Source organism: Petaurus breviceps, unplaced genomic scaffold (assembly GCF_028583685.1).
Source record: "Petaurus breviceps papuanus isolate PSGF00001 unplaced genomic scaffold, PetGlider_PUasm1.0 174, whole genome shotgun sequence".
Classification (NCBI taxonomy): domain Eukaryota; kingdom Metazoa; phylum Chordata; class Mammalia; order Diprotodontia; family Petauridae; genus Petaurus; species Petaurus breviceps.
This window is the reverse complement of record NW_027185761.1, coordinates 52332238-52356176: the sequence shown is the minus strand read 5'-3', so window position 1 is coordinate 52356176 and position 23939 is coordinate 52332238. Positions and strand designations below refer to the sequence as shown.

Here is a 23939-nt window from a genome sequence, read left to right as displayed (position 1 = left end):
CCAGTGCCAAAGTCAGTGCCTGGAACATAGTAGGCATTTTACAAATGCTCAGTGGTTGTTTGAATGAACTTCAAGGGTGTCCTTCATGATGTTCTCAGTTGACAATATGGTTTTCCTGTAAACATCATAAAGCTCTTCATCCTGCATTTCCCCTAGAACTTTTCACCTCTCTAAGGATCTTAGCTGGTCTCATTTTTTCTGGACAGAAAAGGAAAATAGATGAGGAATTCAGAAAACAGAAAACAAGCATTGTGCAGAGGCATAAACCAATAGTGAACTAGACTTAAATGATCCACACATCTGATCCATGTATTTCTCTGTTTCTCTGTCTCTCTGTTTCTCTTCCTCCCACTCCCTTTCCTTCTTCTCCCTCTTCCTTCATCTCTCCTTCTCTTCCTCTCTCCCCATGCCTCTGTCTCTTTCTCTGTTTCTCTCTGTGTCTCTTTCTGTGTCTGTCTCTCTGTCCTCTCCTTCCCTCTCTCTGTCTTTCTCTCTCTCATTCTTTCTGCCTGTCTCTCCTCTCTCTCTGAATATTTCTCTCTATCTTTCTATGTCTCTCTTTTTGTCTCTCTCTGTATCTCCTTCTTTACCTTTATCTTTAGTCTTACTTTGTTTCTCTTTTTGTCTTTCTTGGCCTCTCTGACTTTCTCTTTGTCTCTGTTTCTCTCTTTGTAACTGTCTCTCTCTGCATTTCATTCTCCATCTCTTTGTCTCTACCAGAAACAGAAACTAATAGCATCTTGATTTCTCTGAATGATAATTCTACCTTTTTAAAAGGGAGAGGAAATACAAAGCAGAAATTCTATTCTGCCTCTGATTAAAACTATGAGGAAGAAATAGTTGTTGGGGTAAAAAAATATTGAGAAATTTTAGGAGACACGACCTTTTCTCCACTAGACTTCCTGAAAGAGAATGAGAGGAATCTGGGCATAGCTTGGTATACATCCTAGATTTGGGGAGAATAGGTTTTAGGATGCTCAGGGGAAGGTTATATATGATCCCATAGATTATATTTCTATAGAGAAAGTCATCCCAGGAAGGATGAGAAAGACTCACTAATGAAATTCTGAAATTACGAAGGGAAATGATTCCAAAGAGGAGAAAAAATTGGAGCTTTATGAATAGGCCAATGTGTATGCATAAGGAACTCATGAACTAATTTGGATATCAACAATACATGAATAGAAGATGGTAATAAGGAAAATGACATGGTGACTTCAAAAGAGTGTAGGAGTTTGATAAACACAAAGACTTCAGCTTCCTGGGTAAGAACTCATTATTTAACAAAAATTGTTGGGAAAACTGGAAAATAGTGTGGCAGAAACTAGGCGTAGACCAACATCTTCCACCATATACCAAGATAAGTTCAAAATGGGCACATAATTTAAACGTAAACATTAAAACAAATTAGGAGAGCAAGGAATAGTTTACCTGTCAGATTTGAGGGTGGAGCAATTTATGACCAAACAAGAGATAGAGAACATTATAAAATGCAAAATGGATAATTTTGATAACATTAAATTAGAAAGCTTTTGTACAAACAAAGCCAAAGCAACCAAGATTAGAAGGGAATCAGAAATCTGGGAAATTTTTTATAGCCAGTGTCTCTGATAAAGATCTCTTTTCTAAAATATATAGGGAACTGAGTGAAATTTATAAGAATGCAAGTCATTCCCCAATTGATAAATGGTCAAAGGATATGAACTGGCAGTTTTCAGATGAAGAAACTGAAGTTATCTATAGTCATATAAAATGCTCTAAATCACTATTGATTAGAGAAATGCAAATTAAAAGAACTCTGAGGTACCACATCACATCTATCAGATTGGCTAACATGACAAAACAGGAAAATGATAAATGTTAGAGAAGATATGGGAAAACTGGAACACTAATTCATTGCTGGTGGAGTTGTGAACTGATCCAGTCATTCTGGAGAACAATTTGGAACTATGCTGAAAGGGCATTCAAACTGCACGTATCTTTTGATCCATCAATAACACTTCTAGGTCTGTATCTCAAAGAGATCATAAAAATGGGGGGAAAAGGACCTACGTGTACAAAAATGTTTATAGCAGCTCTTTCTGTGGTGGCCAAGTATCAGAAATTGAGGGGATGCCCAGTAATTGAGGAATGGCTGAACAAGTTGTGTTATATAGACATAGTGGAATACTATTGTGCTATAAGAAATAATGAGCAGGTAGACTTCAGAAAACCCTGAAAAGACTTACATGAACTGAAGCTGAGTGAAGTGAGCAGAACCAGGAAAACATTGTACATAGTAGCAGCAGTATTGTACTATGACCAACCTTGATAGACTTAACTCTTCTCAGCAATACAAAGTTCTAAGACAATTCCAAAAGACTGATGATGATGATGATGATGAAAATGCTATCCATATCCAGAGAAAGAACTATGAAGTCTGAATGATGATCAAAGCATACTATTTCCTCTCTCTTTTTTATGTTTCTTCTTTCTTGTGGTTTTCCCCTTTGGTTCTAATTGGTTCTAATTCTTCTTTACAACATGGCTAATGTGGAAATATGTTTAATATGATTGTAAATCTATAGCCTATATCATATTGCAGGCCATCTTGGGGAGGGAGGAGTGGAGAGAGGGGGAGAAAATTTGGAACTCAAAATCTTACAGAAGTGAATGTTGAAAAGTAGTAAATAAGCAAATAAAATGAAAAATATTAGTCATTCAAAAATGATAAATTCTTTATAAAATGTTACTTAGATATTGAATATAACAGTTATATGAATAAAAAAAGAATAGTGTAAGCAGCAATAAGACTCAGAACCAGTTTAAGCTGTTGATGAAAACTATGGAAAACACAAAGACAGTGTCAGAGCTAAGTTCCTCAATTTCTATTTTGCTTTTCTTTTCTCTTTCAAGGAAATGATCTTTGTCCTAGAAAAGATAGCATAAAAATAGGTAACACAGTATTGATATTTAGCCTAAGTAAAGACATTGTAAGTTCCTTTGATGAATTTAAGTTACTTGGCCCAGATGAACTATATGGTTTGGAAGTCAAGGAACTGGTAGCTATGATTCCTGAATGACTGTTGGAGGAGATGATGGTGAATTGAGGAGGTATCTTTTTGTTTGAAGGGTATATGTCCTGATTTTCAAAAAGGGTGAGAATGGCATCTTCCACTTATAGGTCAGTAAGCTTGACATTCATAAAAAAAGTACCTAATGAGCATCCAGAAAAGGAAGCAGTGATTACAAAGAATCAGCATGTGTTTATCAAGAATAGGCCATGCCAGAGTGACTTTGGTTTCTTTTTTTTCACAGAATTTCTCAAAGGGTATATTAGGAGAATGCTATGAATACAGTTTACCTAAGTTTTAGCAAAGCATTTGATAAAGTAACTTATGCTATTCTTATGGAACTAATGAAGAAATATGGACTAGACAACAATACAATTAGATACCTTTTGATGGTTGGAAGGCCAGATCCAAAGAAGAGTCATTGATGGTTCCATGTCAGCTTAGAAAGAAGTCTCCAGTGGAGTGCCTCTGGGATCTGGGGTTGGTCTAATATAAGTAAGTACACACACACACACACACACACACACACACACACACACACAACCAGTGACTTGGATAAAGATATATTTGGCATCCTTATCAAGTTTGCAGATGGCAAGGGATAGTTACCCTGAATATGAGTAGGAATCTAAAAAGATATTATTAGTGCAGAAAAAAGAGCAAATCTAATGAGAATAAATTTAATAGAGATAAATCAAGTAATAAATCAACAAATATTTATTAAACACTTACTATATGTCAGGTAGAGTGCTAAGTGCTAGGGATACAAAGAAAGGCCAAAAAAAATCAGCCCTGCCTTTAAGGAGAATATGTTCTAGAAAGAAAACATATGAATTACTCAGTATATAAAAGATGTATATTATATATATGCAAAAAATTTGCCCTTGCCAGCTTCTTTTAACTCCTGTATGTGTATACATACACACATATGTGTAAATATATATATAACATGAAGGTAATTTGAAGGAGGAAAGCATTGAAGGGGGGATTTCTTGCAGGAGTCTTATAAATGTAAAGCATAATACTTGAATTTAAGAAGCTTTTTCATGTACAAGATGGAAGAAACATGGGTGGACAGTAGTTTGTCTGTGAAAAACCCGAAGGTTTTAGTGAGCTGAAAACTCAGTATGAGTTAAATGTGATATGGCAGACAAAAAGCTAATGTGTGATTTTGGGCTTCATTAAGGGAGACAGCTTTCAGAAATAAGTAAGGAAGCAAGGATTCATTAGGTACCTACTATGTGCTAAGAGCTTTACAGATATTTTTCACTTGATCTGTCCAACAACTTTTAGAGGTAGATATTATCTCCATTTTGCAGATGGAGAAACAGAGGTGGGCAGAGGTTAAGTGATTTGTCATATAAGTAGTAAACATCTGAGGTCAATTTTGAACTCAGGCCATCTTGATTCCAAGCTGAGAACTCTATTCACTGAACCACCTAGCTGCCTTTTCTATCTCACTTCAAAAGGAAGTGATGGTCTTATTGTCCTGGTCAGACTTTATCTGGAGTTTTGTGTTCAGTTTAGAAAGCACAATGATAAATTGGAAAACATCTGGAGGAGAGGAAAGATGGTGAAAAGAATTGTGTCCATGCTGCATAAGAATCAGCTGAAGAAATTGGGGCCATTTTGCCCAGGAAGAACACTCAAGGGAGACAAGAAGTAAGGGCAGGCTGTCAGGTAGAAAAGAGATTAGATTGAAGCTGGTACATATATTGCACTTTAAGGTTCATAAAGTGCTTACTCTGTCTGTCTCTCTATATGTATATGTATAAATTAATTTGATTCTTAAAACAGCCCTGTGAGATTTCCTCACATACTCATTTTACAAATAAGGAAACTGAGACTTGTTCTTTGTGGTTCCAGAGAGCAGAAACAGAAGGAACAGATAGAAAGAAGGTGCAATGAGGCAAATTTAGGTGCATTAAAGGAAATTGCTTCCTACTGTTTGGCATTGTTCATAAATGAAATGAGATGCCTTGAGAGGTAACAGAATCTCCAGAAGGTTTTCTAGTCCTAGACATCTGCAAGCAGAGTGTCAATGACCACTTAAAAGATACCTTGTACTATATATACTGGGCACTGAGTGAGGCAGTGAAGATACAAAGTGAAAAATGCAATAGTTTTTGCCCTCAATGAGCCTGCTCTCTAGGGAAGGGGTTCCTAATCTTTTTTTGGTCTCTTTGGCTTTCAGTACACCTTCCCGTGCTGTCTATTCTATATGAAAGCAAAGCAATTCTAGATTTTTCTTGCATGAATAAATAAGAAAAATATTCAAATATTGCCTATTCAATTTGAAAAGATGTAACATTTTAAACTGTACATATGTACCTAATAAATGAAACAGATTCACTAATTTCAACAGAATATTGTTGTTTTCCAAATATTCCCCATGTCCCTCACCAGCATCTGTTAACCTCTAGAAGTATATGTGGCCCCTGTTGGGGGCCTATGGTAATGTCAGTTTTGGGGGGTTCTGGGAGCCCATCTTAGATATACATTTATTTGGGCATGAATGCAAAACTGTGATACACATGCATCCCTTCCATAACCATATTGTATATTGTTCATGTGCAATATGAAATCCTGAATCTGTATATAGTGACATCCTCCAGCTATTGAATTCCTATCATCTGTGGGAATTGATTCCAGTGAAATAGATTTCAGCTTGGTTCATATTTTTGGTTCTCCATGAAAGGCAAAAGGCATCATTCCTCCAACCACCCTTATGCTCCAGAAAGGACATTCTAGTTGTGGAGGGCAATTGCTACCAGTGAACCATTCATTTAATGAAGTCTTATAACAAATTCCACCTCCATGCTAAACTTCAGAATTCTTCTTTGGATTCCTGCTGACTCACTGCATTGAGTAAATTGAGTGGATGCTGACTCAACTTGCAAAGCTGAAAATTGGCTTTGACCCACCTATTAAAAAGTTACATGTACAGGAAGTCTGTATTTCTTTCAAATCTATTCAGCTCCACATTTTAAGAGCCTACAATGTATAGGAAATTAATACACTAGAATGAACCAATGGTTTACATGGATCAAGATGTGAGGTATGGTCTACTCTCCTGCTGAACTTAGACTTGGATCACTCTTGTGTAGGAAAGAGACAGTGACTAAAGTTTAGGGTGGTCCCAGGCCAAAAGCTTCCATGTAGTTGGTATTCTGTATAGCCTTTATCATCTTTTATCTTTCCATCATTTGTTATCATCTCTGAATAACTTTCCTTCCAAGTGGCTACATAGGAAGCATGCTGCATTTACCTCAACCCTTTTGCATAGAAACACTCAATTTCTTTCCAAGGGCAGCATCTTACCCCCATGCTTACCTCCTGGAGACTTGATACCATTGGACATCTTTTCCAGAATTTTTAGGATTCTGGCCCTCCCCCATATGCTTATAGACTCATTAATATCTGGAACTCATGTTGGATCAGGGCAGCTGGCATTATGGATCTGTTAATTGCCGATACAATGTACTGCTATTCCACACAGCCCATATGCGTGTCACAGTGCTGGCATTCACGAAATGTTAAATAATAATGTAAATGAGAAAAAATTTTCTATCCCAATAATAATTTGGATTGAAAGAACACTGACGCAATGAACGCTCATCAAAGCTGTTTGATTACCTTGTCTCTGTGGGAGAGTGACCAAAGTGACGCTAATTTAAATGTCATCTAGAAAGAATACTAGAAAAAAATACACACACACAGTGATGAAAATTCAAGGCTACACCCTTGGGAGCTGGTTTAAAAGTTATGGCATCTAATGAATTTTAATTAAAAAAAATGAATGCCAAAAAGCAATAAGCTATACACATGTCCACTGTCCCATTCCTTTTAACAAATTCAAAATTCAAATGGATTTGTTTCTAAGGAGGTTGTCCAATTAACATTTTCAGTGCAGACTGAACAACCAATGATAACCTAACTTGTGCCTTGAGGCACTGGGTGTATTGACATGGCACTCATATACACATACAAATCCATTTAAAAAAGTCCTTACTTTGAATACAATGATTTAGTCAATCATTGGGGTGTTTGATCTACACAAGGCTGACCTCAAATCTTTTAAAACCTCTTGAGATCTGAAATAATAATATAGAATAAACACCTGGATAACTTGACCACCTTTTATCCATATATATATTATTCAGACATAGTTCTTCAATGATGTTGGCCTTTTTTCTTGAGCAACTTTCCAGGGTAAGGTGAGAGTATTTTAATACTTAGGTCCCTTTCCCCCTTTTGATAACTGAATTTGAATTATGTCTAACTGGGGCAAGGCTACTTATAGGAATTATAGAATCATCAAATATTAATCTACAGAATGGAAAGGGTATTAGAGGTTATTGAATCTGACTTTTCTCATCCCATATAGAAACTGGAGACCATAGAGGGGAAATGACTTCCTCAAGGTTACACAAAGTGGCAAAGCAAGTATTCCAAACTCAGGTTTTCTGGAGGCTGTTTCTATCATACCACACTACCACCTCATTTAATAGGTCGCCTATCAAATAACATTCATAAATTGATGACTCTGGAATATCCCCCAACAACAGAATGCAGGTAAGCTGATGACATAGTGTGGAGAGGGATATGATGGTAATTAGTAGTTGCCCTTCATGAGTTCAGTTCAATGTTGATTTATTAAATTTCCATAGTAAAGTGTCCAAAACAACAAATTTGGATTAGAGCTACTGTAATTGACTAGAGATGCAACTTCCTTACTACCTACACAGAGCCATTTTTACATATATATGCATATAAACATATTTATCTATATATACATACACATATAAACATACCTACATACAGACATACACATACCACTATTTGCCAAAGCTTTTCCATTGGGTAATCTGACAATCCAATTATAGTCTGTTGTAGTTCAGGCCCTGATCACCTCTTACCTAGATTATTGAACTAACATACTACTTAAATTTCTAGTCTCCAGTCTCTCTCTCTTTTCCAATATATTTTCCACAGCTGCCAAAATAATCTTCCTAAAGCAAATGTTTGACCATGCTACTCTCCAACTGATGAACCTTCAAAGGCTCCCTATTGTCTTTAGTATAAACCACAAACCTCTGCTTGTTATTTAAAACCCTTCACAATCTGACCCCAATCTGCATTTCCAGGCTCATTTTACATTATTCTATTTGCTCTACGTTCCAGTGAAAATAGCATCCTTATTTGTAGAACTTGTTGTATATCTTCCCTCTGTGCCTTTGCATAGGGTGTCAACCAAGCCTAGAATGGACTTTCTCCTTTCCTCCACCTCTCAGAATTCCTAGCTTCATTTCATGTTCAGATCATGGGCCACCTTCTTTCTTGACACTGCTTCTTGGGAATATTTTCTCCCTCCCCTTAAAATTATGCTGCTATATCTTTTAACAAGTTATTCCCCTTTCCCTGTCCTTGGTGGAATGTCAGACTCTTGATGATATGGACTATTTTTCCTGATCTCCCTAATACTTAGCACATAGTAGGTGCTGAATAAGTGCTTGCTGAGTTATATTGAATTGGGCATCATCCTTGGTGATGAATCTGGGCATCACCAGAACATGAGAAGATTGTGAGCTTGGTTAAACCACAGTTATTTACCCTGTCTAAATTTAATGATTAATATGTATGCTCCATAGTCAGTCTAGTAAATTTCAGTATTGTCCAACCTGTGAGCTGGGTGCAGTATGCAATGATCAATTAGAGTTGTCTAATGTAGATAATGTATAATCTGTGAAGATTGTTTTGATGGCAATCTCAGGTTACTATCTATTTCTGGGCTGCACTAGGTTCTCAATCTTTTCTCTGCCTTTTGACAGAAAATTTGCTGTTTCTGGCAACACACCGGTATCCCAAAATAGATTCATAACTGCTTTTTTATTTTCCAATTTTACATAGAATATTATCAATGGGGCAGATAAAAGTTAGAGGTGCATTTTTAACAGCAGCTGTTTTATTCCATTACTGTGTCCAACACTGCTCATCTGGCCAGACCGTATACTAGAAGCAGTACCCTGGACAGCAGCTAGTTAGCTGCCACTCTGATGGCTTGTCATTCTGTCAGTGCTAACCTTCAGGGTTCTGAAACATCTGAATCACATTCTCTCTGCACTTTCTTACTGACTCCGAGCTACTGTTGTCTCACTGTCTGAGCTTACACAAACAAAATATAAACAGACAATCCACCTCAGCTCCATCACTGTCTGTTGTGGGTACAGGAGATGGATAGCCACACAGAATTATATTTTGATTTGACCTTCGTTTCTGGTTGACTGACAGCCAACCTCATTCTGGAGGAAGCTGGATTCCTGCATTTTGGGGCTTTTCTTTCCTAAGAATAAATTGTGTAACTTCCAATACTAAGAAAAAAATCGAATGAATAGAATCAAGCTAAAAATAAAAAGCAAGTATGTCCTGCGTATGAAAATGGGTAAATCTGTGTTCAGTAACTTATTAATGCAAAGTAGCTTATGTGTTTTATATATTTTTGCTATTGGATATAAAATTCTTTTGTTTAAGGACCAGAACTTTCCTTCATAATGATCAAAAAAGTCTCCAATTAAGTTCTACTTTTGGGAGGTGATGGCACCAACAACTAATAGACCTAGTTTTGATGGGAAAAAATAATTTCAACACACCAGGAAATGAAACATTCAGTGTATTCATTAAAAACGGAGCTTCCTTAAAACTCATAGAAATCTCTTTAGATTTTACATCTAAAAGGAACCTTAGTGGTTGTCTTATTCCACACCTCCATCCTGCTACCATCTCATTTTGTAGCTGAAAAAAAAACTGGTCTATTTCTTTACTATTTGTCTATTTTGTGCTTTTCATTACGAGTTCTTTTTTTTAATAGAATATGGATTTTCCCCCTCTCTCTGTCCCTTCCAAATGCCTCAGGAATAGGATGAAAATGAAAGTGGCTATGCTCCGTATTGGATGTGGGTACCACAAGCACATGGGTCTCTCTGAAGCAAGCCCATCTTTGCTTTTTTGCCCCTGGTTTCAGAACAATCAAGGATGAATTGCTCTTTGTCAATAACTTTGAAAGTACCAGGCAACTTGATGTCCCCGAAAGAAAATATCTAACTCACAATTCTGTCTCCATATTGTTGGATTAGTTTTTTAAATATAAACAATCCTAAAATGGTCCCCCCAAACTCTAATTATGATTAATTGCCATCCTGTATAATTATTGTTCTTCACTAGAATGGAAACAACAGTTCATCTTCAAAAAGCTTAAAAAAAGAATTTCAAAGAAATTGCAACATTAGTAACAGAAAGAGTCGGAAGAAGAGCCCACATGCTTCAAGCACAAATCACCACCCAGCTCCTCCTTACCTTTTGGGGTCAGGATTCAACTGGGGTTTAGGATCTTTTCTTTTTTTAGACTCCTTTTTGGAATCCCTTCTGGCATCCGATTCCAGAGGGGAGGGACTTTTGCTCCCCTCATTGTTTGCACTTGGAAACAACCCACTAAGTAACCCATGCGTTTGTTGACTTTGAGGAAAGGGTGGTTTAAGGGACGGCATGCAGCATGTGGCCAGTCACAGAAGAAAAAAAAAACAAAATAAGAAACACATGTGAAAGGAGAAAGAACAAAAAGAAAGCATGAAAACAAAAATGCAAACAAATACATTCAAATGAAAATAATAAGAAAAAAAGATGTAAACTTGCATAAGGAAAAATCAGAACTGAAAAGAAAATAAGAGATCCCAAACTGTTTCCATGACAAGATGTATAAACCTAACTGTGAATCAAGTGGCAATGTTACAATATGAAATCCAGACAATGTGTATCATAATTCATGATGATGTTTACCAGGGAGTTTACAAAAACACTTCATTATTTTATAACACTTTCTTATTCAGTAACATATGTAGAATACAGTGTGACAACCCAGAGTATATAATGCAACTTCTTTAAAAAAAGATTTCAGTCCAAGAGGCTGTAACAGATAGTCATCAGAGTGCATATATTTATATAAAAAAATAAAGTGGAACTTTCCATAGATGCCCTTTGGGTACCAGGGCCAGTGTATCTCTCTTATGCGAACAAAAGGCTGGAATACTACAACAATGAGAATGGATAACTTCTTTTTTTAATAGCTAATCATTCCAATAAACATTTGATATTATCCTTCAGTGCCAAATGTCAGAATTTCATGGTGCCCGAGTTGATATAACCTACCAATGATGGCATATAGTGTAGAATGCATCTTAAGGGGATCAATAAAGTTAGAGACGTGCTGTCATATATGGAGGGTACTAGACAGAGCAGGTAGCACCAAAGATGAAGTGATAGGCAGGGCTCTGACGGATTACAAATGCAGACATTTGCCTGCCCACATGTAGATTAACTAACTAGTACCAAACTCCCCTTGTTATCATCAATCAGAGGAGCCCCAAGGAATTGTAGTCTCACCTCCATACAAACTTGGGCAAAATTGAAATAAAAAATAAAAGTAATGCAATTGAAAAAAAAATCTCTTGGATCTTAAATCCAAATTTAGATGCTTTTTCTATTGAGAATTGCTTCATATTATTCAGGCAATTACTTTGCCAAAGCATCAGTGTGAATAATTGAGAGTTGTTTGTTTCTTTAGCCATATCTGACATGGCCAAATGATTCCAATCAAGTATATCATTCTGGGACATTTTCAGGGGCTGAGGGGGGGTTACAAGCCATCACTGTGGACCATTGACCCAGTGCCCACATGAGCATCTTCTTACCTGTTCCCATGAACGTGGGATGCACAGAAGGCAAAGCTGTAGTGAAGCAGTGTGGGGTCGATCATAGCTCCATTTTCAGCTCGTTCAAGGAGATCACTGAGGTAGCAGAGATGTCTGTGACACCCTCTGACTCCATTTCGTGCACAGTACTCATCTAGTACAAATACCTGGCCAGGACTGAACCAGCCCTGTTTAAGGAATAAAGGAGAGACTTTCTTTTAAATACAGGTTGTTTTTTCAAAAGTGATTTGAACTGGGTGGTATTGGTGGGGAGGGAATGGCAAAAGGAGCCAGGATGAAGGGAGGTGATGCAGTGCCCTAAGCTCCTATTCTAGGACTTAATAACACACTGGGACATTCAGAGTATAAGAAGTCTTTTCTTTAATCTTGACCCCAATGATATTATCTTTCTCACTCAGTACAGTATGACTGTTGGGGAAAAAGTTGTTTAGGCTAATGTTAAAAGCAAATATATTTTCAAGTGCTAGGAAATGTGAGTTATAGTCTACTTGCATGCCGATAGTTATTATAACACATTTTAGAAGGAGTTCCTTTTATTTTAAAATAAAGGTAATGCCATAAATATGCAAATAGTATTGCATAAGTGGTTTTTAATGCCATTTCTTCAATAGACTTAATTCAATTTAGAGGAGCTGCTTTTGCCTTGGTTTGTGTAGTTTAAATTTTTTTTTTAATTTTTGGCAATTATTTGGTTCTCATTTGGCTTTTGACCAATCCAAGCTCTACATAGAGAAGAGAAACATACCCAATCTTCAACTCTACTATAGCAAATGGGTGGGGTGACAGGCTCCCCACTTCTGAACCAAGAATTAGTTTGTAAATTGATTTAAATCATTTTAGACGGTTATTTGACAGCATGAAAGAAAAAGGTTTAATTTTGTTGTAGTTGCTACTTGTTTTGTTTTGTTTTTAACTCTAGCTTCTTCTTGGGGTCATCTTTGGAATATTATCTTGCTTTTTTAATGAAAAAGGGACACTGTCCAGAAGAGAAAATACAGCTACCTGGGAATAGATGAAAGATAATTGGAGCTGAGTAGACAACGCTGATGTACAGTGCTATTAGTTCTTATTAGGGACCTGGGTACTAATCAATCGGTGAAATGGAGCTCTCTAAGGTATCAAATGAGAGCATCTTTCCTTTTTGAAATTATAAGTTATTGCAACGGGCGGGAGAGTGGTTGAGGCAAAGCACTGCCCCTATAGACAACTTCCTTGCCACCCCATCTGCTACCCCAAATGCTAAATCTTAGAAACAACACTGCTGTGAAAGATTAAAATATATTTTCTACGACTCAGATGACACCAAGTCTTTTGTAGATGCCAAAATAACTGCTTTGAAAAGAGTTGAAGAAATATCAATTAGGATCTCAGTCGAAGACACAGAAAAATTTATGGAGCCCTGCTGGTCGGACTCCAAAACCAACGGAAGAAAAGATTATAATAATGAGGAAAGGAATATATAGAGGAAGGGAGATGAGATTCTTTTCATTTTTATGGCTGCCTGAAACTTTGTTCTTGAAAATTCATAGACCTAGGTACTCAGGTGGGGAGATATCATTTTTCATTGTATATTCTCTGTTTTTTTAGTTGTCATTTTTTGGGGAGGGAAATGCAAATAGAGAAAAGGACCTGGGATTTTCTATTTCCTTTCCAGATTAACTTTTACATGATGTGATAGCCATTCTCAATGAGAAATTTCAGGACAAAAGAAAATGAGGAAAAAAGATAACCAGGTCAAGATGTATTTGTGCTTGCATGAGTCCAGCTGTTTAGAAAAGTGAGATGGGAGAAAAAAAATTAGTATTCAGAGAATAGAAGTTAACCAGGAAAGGATGTGAATTAGCTCAGCTATAAGACGTACTAGTGTGATTTATAATGATTATCACATAATCTTGTTAATTCAATCTGGGGCAAATAGCTTTAAAATGCAAAATAAACTTTAAAAAATCCCTTTTAGGTTGGAAGAGTTCTATTCTTGTGGTAAAAATGATTTTAGGTTTAAAATTACCAGTGGTTCCTTTATGTGAAGTGGTTAAATTATTGTCATGCATCAAACCTTCCCTTTTCTCTCATTTCTTAAAGTATTTTTCCTATAGATTTAATATTTGTGTTTCCTAGACCTAAATAAAAAGTCCTTCAAAAATGAGTCAGACACAATTCTGGAGAATTTTAGTGTGTCTTATAAAAGGCAGTAGTTTAAATTATGCAAATTATTTTCTGTGCCATAGGGTTTGAAAGCGAGGTTAGGGGGCAAATAAATATATGTCCACTGTGCTTTCCCCTCCCTGGATTATTTCCCCCATCTGTAAAATAGGACTGTCAATGCCTACCTTTTAGGAAAAGTGGTAAAGTTTTGTAAAATCACATAAACCTTACCTTGTCGAGGCTTATTAATTCAACCACAATGCACAGGGCAAAGAGGGACTCAGGATGCCAAATTACATCGTCCAAAAATGCTCAGGACATACAGAATGGCCACCTAGCTTCTAACAAAAGGCCTTTGGGAGTTTTGCCCCTGCCACTGGACAGACAGCACTTCAAACATGGAGGGTTGTATAGAAAAGCTAAGACATTGCCTAGATATCCTCACCAAATTTATTCAGTTCACCTGAGGTCCAATGCCCTGAGGATTTTTTCTTGACAATTTAATTTTGGGGGGGAATGTACTAATTTACTAGGTGACCCTAGGATTTTTTGCAGGTAGGGATTAAACTTTAGGTCTTTAAGGTAGTGTTACTAAATTCATCATAAGCCATTGAGAAACTATCTTCTTAGGAGTCCTACTGTCTCTCCTACGAAAAGAGCCTGGTCAGGAGAGAGGCATAGGGAATTGGGTTATTTCCTGTCAATACCTATCCCTTCTTTCCAAAGAAGTATAAAGTTAGTTAAGTAAATCAAAGATTGATTTATCTTTTGAAAATACTCCTGAAAAAAAGAATAGGAAGTTGCTTCTTGATCAACTCATCGCATTAGGCAAAATATTTCAGCAGTCACATCTTATCACCAGATTGTAAGGGTATGCATTACCTTGTACTTCAGAAAGAACACAAATTAGAACTTAGCTCCTAGCCCCGAGAACACAGTGATGTCTAGCACAGCTCCTCTATTTTTCACTAGGTTTTCTAGAAAAGGTGAGGGTGGTGACCAAAAAAAACAAAGTTCTCTTTCAGGACTCTCAAGTTTAAACCACTGTAGACCAAAGAATATACTTGCCAGGCAAGAATAGGAATCATTTAGTCTGTGGTCCAAAGTTAGGCGCTGCACCATCTCAAAGAGGGAAGCGTGGTCAAAGTTACAGGGATTGGAAGAGATAAATTCATCCATGCCATGTTTTTGAGCTCTATCTGCATCTGTTCATTTATACATGTAGAGAGAGACACAATTCAGAGAAACACACATTTTCTTTGACATTTCCAATATACAGGAATTCACAATGCATTTTGAACTCTAAGCACTTTCTCTTATTAACTCCCCTCCTCTCCCCCCCTCATCATACCAAAATATCCTTTGACCTCCCATTGTCAACTTGCATCACTTATTGATTAGCTTATTGCACTTCAGCAAAAATATATTGGCATCAACAGCTTATCTGGTGATCACAATGACAGTGCATTAATACTCTACTGAAAAAAAGGAATGCAAAACTCTCAACTTAGCCTCTTGTTCAAAGAGCACTATTGGCTGACCCAACCTTTGCTTAGCGAAGCCTATTTAATTATTGATGGTGAATTCAAATAGATTCTGCCATTCTACTGAAGGGATAGCCAGAGCTTTTCTCTATATTTCCTAGGTTGTCTGGAAAAAGGATTTCAATGATTTTCAACCAAAGTCCAACACGGGCACTACATCCGTGTCTAGTGCCAATTGATTTTAAGAAAGGTCTCCCCTCCCCCCGATCAAATGTACTCCAAATCATAAAGATTTTTAGTTAGTCACAAAGAATAAGTTAAATAGGGATGCAATTTTTTCTAGTTTAGAATTGTTGGAGAACGAATTTATGCCATGATTTGAGCCTACAGATAGAAATTTACTCAGCAAGGGTTATGATCTGCCATTTGTTGTGAATTAATAATCTCAGTGTATTAACAATTTTCTTTCAGAGTGAGGACTCCTCCTAAAGGCTGATTCACTTTAATATGTGTAACTAAAATAGTACTAACTTTACCAGTGAAAAAAGAGAGGACCCAAGTTGAGGGGTAGTCCCATGAAATTCATGGGTAGGATGGGAGGTGGCTGCTTGAAAGACAGAACCCACCCCCTTGCCTGTTTCTTCACCTTTTTAATACAGAGATTTCCATCAATTCCTTTTAACAGCTAGAGTAAGCTTTTTATTCCCCTCTTTGCTTACATTTTAGTGGAACACAAGGGCATATCAATGATGACTGAGGCTGACAGGGCACAGGAAGAATCAATAATCAACTCTGAGAAGGTGATTGGGGAAGCCATTTTGCAAGTTTATTCTACTGGAGAAATTGGCTTCTATGAAAAAATATCCCCCTCCCTGCTATGAAAATCTTGAGCTAGAGGCAGTAGGGTTTGAAAATGATATCTTTCCTCACACTATTTTTAATTCTTCTTATCATGGAAACATGGAAATGTGCGTTCAAATAGAACTTCATTGGAGCTCATAGATCAATGCTCTCTCCTCCAATTTTTAAAAGTCTTCTGATCATGGCACCAAGTGCTCAGTGTCTGAACAAGATGCATTGTTTATGTCTGAGACATGCTCGAGCAAAGGTTTCCAGAAGGCATCTTGAGGATGTGTCTCTTTAAAGATGAACAGACTTGCCAGAATGATCAGATAATGTATGTTTTTAAAATGATATTTTGGAAGAGGTATTCTCTGCTTCTCTTTTCCCTAATCCCCACCCAAGTCACACTTGATTCAAGAGAATCTGAAAATCCTCTTGGCTGTGAAACTTCCTTATATTGCTGTTTGGGGAGGTGGTCTATGGTTTGGGGTAGATTTTCTCTCCCCTTCTTTTCCTCATGCAGGATTCTATTTGTCTCTGAGTTGCTTGCCAGTTGACCCACTATGTCTGGCAAGGAAGGAGTATGGCAGAGCAGTGCCCTCTAGAGTTGATGTCAGCAGGCTGGCTTATCTTATCAGAGCAAATGACAAAATGTGTGTGTGTGTGTGTGTGTGTGTGTGTGTGTGTGTGTGTGTGTGTGTGTGTGTGTAAGAAATCAGGCTCTCACCTCAGTGACATATTCTGACTTCTCAGGCCTGAGGCACCATATCCTAAGTCTTCTACAACCTTGGGTCTCTCACGGTAGAACATCATCTACACATGTCCAGGAAGGTCTCTATCTCTCTTGACAGATGATGCCCTCCCATTTCTGTCCCTTCAGGCTAAGATCAATTTGATTAATATGAATAACTAAAGGTTGTGTTCATGCTATTTTCAACCCCCCCCCCTTAGTGCCAGGAATATTTTATTCTTCCTCTCCTATTTTTTTTTTTAACAGCTAGACCAGACATTTTATTTTGTTAGAGGCAGGTTAAGCACTCAAACATTCTCAGAGACTGAGAAATGACAAATTGGCTAGAGGCCTTCATTTGCCAGTCTGGCTTCTATATTTTATCACTTTTCTCTTTAAGATTTGGGGCATACTGGGTACCAAACTTGGGCAAAGGGGCCCCTTTGGAGCTGTTAAAAATAGTCCATATGTTCTGAGTATCTTGTTCTTTACTTGTTTCTTCATCTATAAAATGAAAGGGTTGAACTAGGTGGCCTCTGGAGTACCTTCTCTAAGCCCCTTGTAAACTTTTCTGCCTAACTGATTTGCTCTGTGGGTCACTCTCACTTTTCCAATGGATGTCATTCTAAAGACTGAACACAACAATCCATGTAAGTTAGTGTTATTTTTCCATAAACCTTAAAGGCAGGTCTGCATGGCAATGCAGCTCAGTGGAAAAATTACTAACTTGGGAGTCAGAGGACTTGGATTCAAATCCTAATATTGCATATTGACTGTGATTCCTTGGCTAAGCTGCTTTCCCAGGTCTCATTTTCTTCATCTGTAAAAGGAGAGCCTTAGACTAGAGGATGACCTTTGAGAGCTACTCTAGTTCTAGAATATCACTCTCTGAACTAAATATCCTTGAAAAGAAGGCTTTCACTCTCAAAGATTAAAGTTGCTGAGATAAAATGTCTTCTTTTCTACCCGTTACCCTAGGATCCATTTTTTTGGGAGTAAATCTATCAACAATTGAAAAGAACTTAGAATTGAGCTTAGGATCAGGAGACAAGGGTTCTAATCTGGTGTCTTCCCTGGGCCATGGAATCTTGGGCAAGTTTTTAGCATCTCTGACCCTTAGCTTCATTTCAAAGGGAAAGGGTTGAACTAGATGACCCCCAAGGACCCTTTCTAGCTCTCCATTTATTTTCCCATAATATTGGGGGACGTGTTTGCCAAGAGTTATTCAGTGACAATCTTAGGATTCCAATTATCAAGTAATGTGTCCCTGAAGATTGCTCCAGGGACAGGGAGGGGATGTAATCAAACACATGAAATTTGAATGAACAAAATTTTGATATGCTTGGAACTAGACTCAAGATGTCAAAGGTTCCAAAAGCTTCAGGATATCTCATAAAAGAGCTCACATTTTACATGAATAGAAAGAATTCTGGACTTGGAGTCAGAAGACTAAAGCTTATCATCCAGGTTTAGTGCTTACTGTATGTTCCTGTGTAACTGAACCTATTTCCTTATCAACAAAATGAAGATGATAAAACATGAATCATAACCCTCAAAGGCAGCTAGATAGGATTGTACATAGAGTGCTGGACTTGGAATCAGGAAGATATGAGTTCTAATTCAGATACTTAATCACTATGTGTTAACACTTTCCTTCAGCACATAGTAGGTGCTGAATAAATTCTTGTTGATTTGAAATGCTTGTTATGTGACTGTGGACAAATCCCTTAACCTCTTCCAGGCTCAGTTTCCTCATCCACAAAATGGGGATAATAATAGCACCCAACCTCCCAGGGTTGTTGTGAGGCTCAAATAAAATAACAGTTGTAAAGTGTTTTGCAAACCTAAAGTGTTGTATAAATGTTAGTTATTGTTATTATTATTTCATTATTATGAGTGGAGCATCTTGCAGAACTTACTGCAATTAAGAAATCTGACTCATTGCTATCTGTCATTTCCCACCATCATCTTGCTAATGCTTATTTCTATACTTCGGTTCTTGTCACTTCCCTTATCTTACTTTCTTTAGTAAGTATCTTGCTTACTTTACATCTTACTTTCCCTGAGGATAGTCTCCCTGTTCCTAATCACCAAATCCTATTTGCTTCCTTTAGCATCTGGCTTCAAACCTACCACCTCAAAGAAGCTCACCCTGAGTTAATAATTTGTTTCCTTTGCTGTTCCTTTGAACATGTGTGCGTGCAACTTGTACTGTTACAGGGATGGTCTGCTACAATAGAAATGTTTTCATGTCATTTCCTGTTAATAGAATCCACCTCTCCAGCTAGAGGGGAAGCTTCCTGAGGGCAGGGTAGGTTTCATATCTGCCATTACTTTTGCATGTTCTCAATGTGCCTGGTTGGGCTGTGTACCAACAATTGGTAGGTATTACAAGCTGACTAAATTACCCTGACACCTCTATTTAGGCAGATTTCTCTCTGGCATTATTAAGAGCTACACACATGGAGATTCAGATGGTGTCTTGGATGCAAATCCCCAAATGGGAACATGTGTTCTTAGAAGTTCTTAGAGAAGGAAACAGCATTCAAGGTGCAGGTGTCTTTGGATACCGTTCAGACTGCCTGCATGTGTCTCTATACAAGTCTAGGACCCATATGCATTACATATGTTATGTATTTTTAGATAAAACACTACCACCGTCCAGCTGTTCCAAGTTCAGTTTCAAATAACTCATGTGTGACTCCCCAGCAACACAATATCGTGTTTCCTATATTGTTCTCTCTTTTCTTCGACGAGGTGTTCTACTTCAGTTTTTCCTGAAGGCAGTGTGGGTGTGTTAGATAAAGGGATGGCTCTGGAAGCAGACGACCCAAATTCAAATCCCAGATCTATGACTAACCATGACCTTGAGTAAGTCACAAACTCAGCTGACTCACTCTATCACCTCCCTGGGCTTCACTTTTCCCATTTAGAAAATAAGGGGGTAGGCTGGATTTTCTTTACATTATCCTCGATCTTGAAATCTATGATCCTACTTGTTCCCACCCTGTATAATTAATTGGTTGGGTTTTTTTTCTTAATCTCTAACGCTAACTTTTGGCAGATGTGACCACCCCAAATAGCATCCCAAGCAAATCATGATACATCTACTTCCTGATTATCGAGTTGTTAATCTCACGGGCTTTGGGACCATTCCCATCTGCCAAGAGTTGGTATGTGCTCAGAAGATTCAAACTGATTTTTAACATCAACCATAAGAGGTAAATCAGTAACATGAAAGCTTTCTGCCTTTTAGATTATTTGCTATCTGGGCAGAAGGGCACTATTGCTTTCATCTGCTGATATTCAAAAAGTACCAAGAGCTGACTGTAGTATACTAAACACCTGTCTGTCTTCTCCAGTCTCAGTTTTGGGAATCACTAAATACTGGCTTCAGATTCACAGCTATTAAGACAGATAATTGATTTCATCTTCTGGAGAAGTAGTTTTTATTGCTCTGTTATAATTGAAAGAACCACACACAACAATCCTGGGTGCTTAGCATGAAGGCCTATAACTGTAAAAGGACTTCCTGAACATAAAAAATAAAGCAGTCATCAGGGTCCAGTATAATTGGTGTGAGAGACATTACTTTCCATAGGCTGCCTAAACTAATACTAGATTTTGAAATGCTTTATTTATTTGTGACTCTTCTGAAGGGTGCTTATGGCAGAGGGTTTGTGCTTCTGAATGAGGTGGGGATATTCTTATAAGGGCAAAGGAAACAAACAAATCTATGTATCTATGTATCTATCCATCTATCCTTCCTTCCTTCCTTCCTTCCTTCCTTCCTTCCTTCCTTCCTTCCTTCCTTCCTTCCTTCCTTCCTTCCTTCCTTCCTTCCTTCCTTCCTTCCTTCCTTCTTTCCTTCTTTCCTTCCTTCCTTCCTTCCTTCCTTTTTTGCTGAGAGATGGGACACTTTCATTAAAAAGAAATGAACAAACACAATCTGTCCCTAGATTCAGTAGAAACAAATTCCTTTATGGACCTGAAAGGTAGAAGGAAACAGGAGCCCCATATTAAAGAAGCTGCACATGCCTCCTTTAAAAATTCTAGTGAAGTGGCCTTGAGTTGATCAGCCTGTCACTTACAGCATTCATTTTCATAATTAGATTTCAGATTTCCATAATTATATTATAGTTCATTTCACTTTCAATGTTCTTTTTCTCTCCTCCCTATAGAACTATATAATATATATATATATGTCCAAACATATATATAGTCTATTTTCCATGTTATCCTGTTTCATAAGCAAATATAAATGTGATCTTGTATTAGACACACATTTTTAAGATAGAGTTATAATAATTTTTTAGCAAAAGTATTTTTTTCTCCTTTTGGTAAGGATATAATTAAAAAGAACACTCCATGCAATTGGTACTCTGCTGCCCTTCTGGCAGCTAACTGAATCCTTACAGATGATCCAATCTCACTTTTTAGTTTGCAGAATTAAGTTTTGGGTTTCTTTTAATATGAAAGAGGAAGTATTAAGTTTGGTTGTTGTAAATACATGGTTATTATGCTGTTGATGAAATCCAATGGAAGAGGACCAGCTCCATAGAGGGAGACTAATTTTAAAAGACTGGAGGTAGCTGGCCATCTTATTCAGCCTTGGGATTTAGAATCCAATGATTATCTTGGAGAATGAGTCCAAAGGTAAATGAACAGCCAATAAAATTTCAAATTAACATCTGTGAACCCAAACCACAAATTATAAGGTGACTTTGTATCATTCTTATCTGGAAAATGTGTGCTTGTCATATCTGTTTGACATTACAAGAATGAATATATGGTTTGGACAGTAACGAACAATGACACTAGTCAACCTCATCAGAAGACATGAAATAAAGAAGTGACAATGATTGATGGCAGCTAGTTATTTATGGATCTCCCTAAAAGAGTCTTTAATGGGGTAGTCAAAAGACTGGGAGAGTTTTTTTTTCTGGGAACTCTTAGTTGTGTTTTTTGTTTTGTTTTGTTTTTTTTGGTTAGACACAACAGTGGAAGAGATCCCAAGCTAAATTACTGATTTTTCCCATGCCCATTGTATGAAGCCATACAACTGATGGCATGTGTGGAGGAGGAACTAAACATTTCCATGATCTCTTAGACTTAGCAGAGTTTACATGCATTGTTCAGAAGGGTGACTTATTAATTAAGGATACAGAAGGACATCTGTAGAGCTAAAATGCACTCCTACAAAAATCTCAACAGGGGACTCATGATGCACATTTCAGCTTCATTTTAATTTTTAAGAGGTCATTTAAAATAAAAGATATAAAACAGTGACATTGCCAATGATCTAAAAAAAACCAATCAATAAATGATTTTCAACTTTCCCCTGCTGTATTTACTCTAACTTCAGTCAATTTCTGGTTTGAAGATAAAACATAACTCTGCCATGTTTAAATTTTTCCTATAATGTAACCAATCATATTTTCTGCACTTGACAGTAGTTAATAATGCATTATACTGTAAATCACTACACAAATCAGGAAAATATTAAATGACTCAGTGAATAACATTGTTGATGTCTGAGATTTAACAACATATTCCAAAGAAATGCTTCTTTAATAAATATAGAACATTGAGAACTTCTCATAGCATTTTGAAATATTTTGAGCTGATTGTGGGAGTCTAGTTTTTTTTGAGTATATGCTTTTATAAAGAATAGCAAAGTGATTTACAGTGTCATTTTAGGTCATGCAAATTATGTGAATATTGAATTAATACTTTAAGATTGCATTCCTGCAATGTAGCATCTGCAAGTTGACAATACAAGAAGACATAGCAATGATTTCATGAGATATAAATAGAGAAAGCAATTAAAGCAGACAATTAGTAAAATAAAAACTACTAGCTAGCAATGCATTTTGTGCAAATACATGTAATGCCATCAGAACAGAATTCATCCATCCATCTATCCATTCATCCATCCATCCACCTGCCCATCTTTTCTTTTATTCTTCAAAAAGTGGCAAAATCCTGAATTTTCACTAAGGTCACATTCTACAGAAAGCTTGCTTCAATGTCTCATCAGACATCCAAATAAAAATAAAAGTCAAATAAGGGATCTGCTTGGAGTGGTGAAGAAGTCTGCCTGCTAACCAGGGGTACATTTATGCAAAAGAAAAAAAAAGAAAAAAGAAAAACTTTAAGAAGAAAGAAACACAGAAAGAAAAGAAAAGGAGAAAAGAAAGGAGTATCATTACATGGTTAGGAGAAATGGCATGACCTACTCCCTCTCATTTGGCATTCAGAATACTCCAATGGCATATTTGCCAGCTCTCCTGACCAACTCCCTCTTGATAAATTATGCACTCACCATGTGTTTTATTGACAGCTTTTTAAATATGAATAAAGAATTAGTACACTATATATTTGGCTCATAACTAAACAAGTAACTTAAAGAAAACTTTCTAGATATTCAAGTTTTCACTTGCTTTAAGGCATCCTTTTAGAAAAAAAAGTAACCAGACCACTTTGACAAAGTCCTCGCTTTCATTTTCCTATTCTAACTAAAAAGGAGCGTCAGGGGCATTTATACAACTTTGGTGACTGTGATGGGAACTTTCATGGTCATTCTGAGGGAATGACACCAAAGCTTTGTGGACTGAGTTATTTGGGTTCAATCACGGCCCCAATCCCTCCATTTGGTTAGGAGGGAGTTACCCAATGCACCCCTCCCTTTTCCTTTTCCCAAGTGATCATCCATTAGGTGTCAACATTACAGGAAACTGTCAAATCAGGAAGTAAGAATGCTGACCCATGCAAGGCATGCTTGGACTTCTACTTATTAATTTATTCTGAACATTTCTGCCTGGAAATATTGCTCAGGGAGGCTTCCTACCCTACCTTTTTATTCCCTGAAGTATCTATGGTTACCACACCATGGGTGCACTGACCATAGAAATTGGAA

The 23939-nt window shown here is 37.1% G+C and overlaps 1 protein-coding gene across 4 annotated transcripts in view; it reads right to left on the bottom strand.

The window, feature by feature from the left end:
• Nucleotides 1-23939, bottom strand: part of CADPS (calcium dependent secretion activator) — a 567121-nt gene that overhangs the window by 158903 nt on the left and 384279 nt on the right. For all 4 annotated transcript variants that reach the window (XM_069084197.1, XM_069084192.1, XM_069084194.1 and 1 more), the window contains exons 12-13: nucleotides 15032-15168; nucleotides 11798-11985 (exon numbers count right to left, since the gene is read on the bottom strand). In XM_069084197.1, the coding sequence (XP_068940298.1) occupies nucleotides 11798-11985; nucleotides 15032-15168 (325 nt within the window). The remainder of the gene's footprint in view (nucleotides 1-11797; nucleotides 11986-15031; nucleotides 15169-23939) is intronic.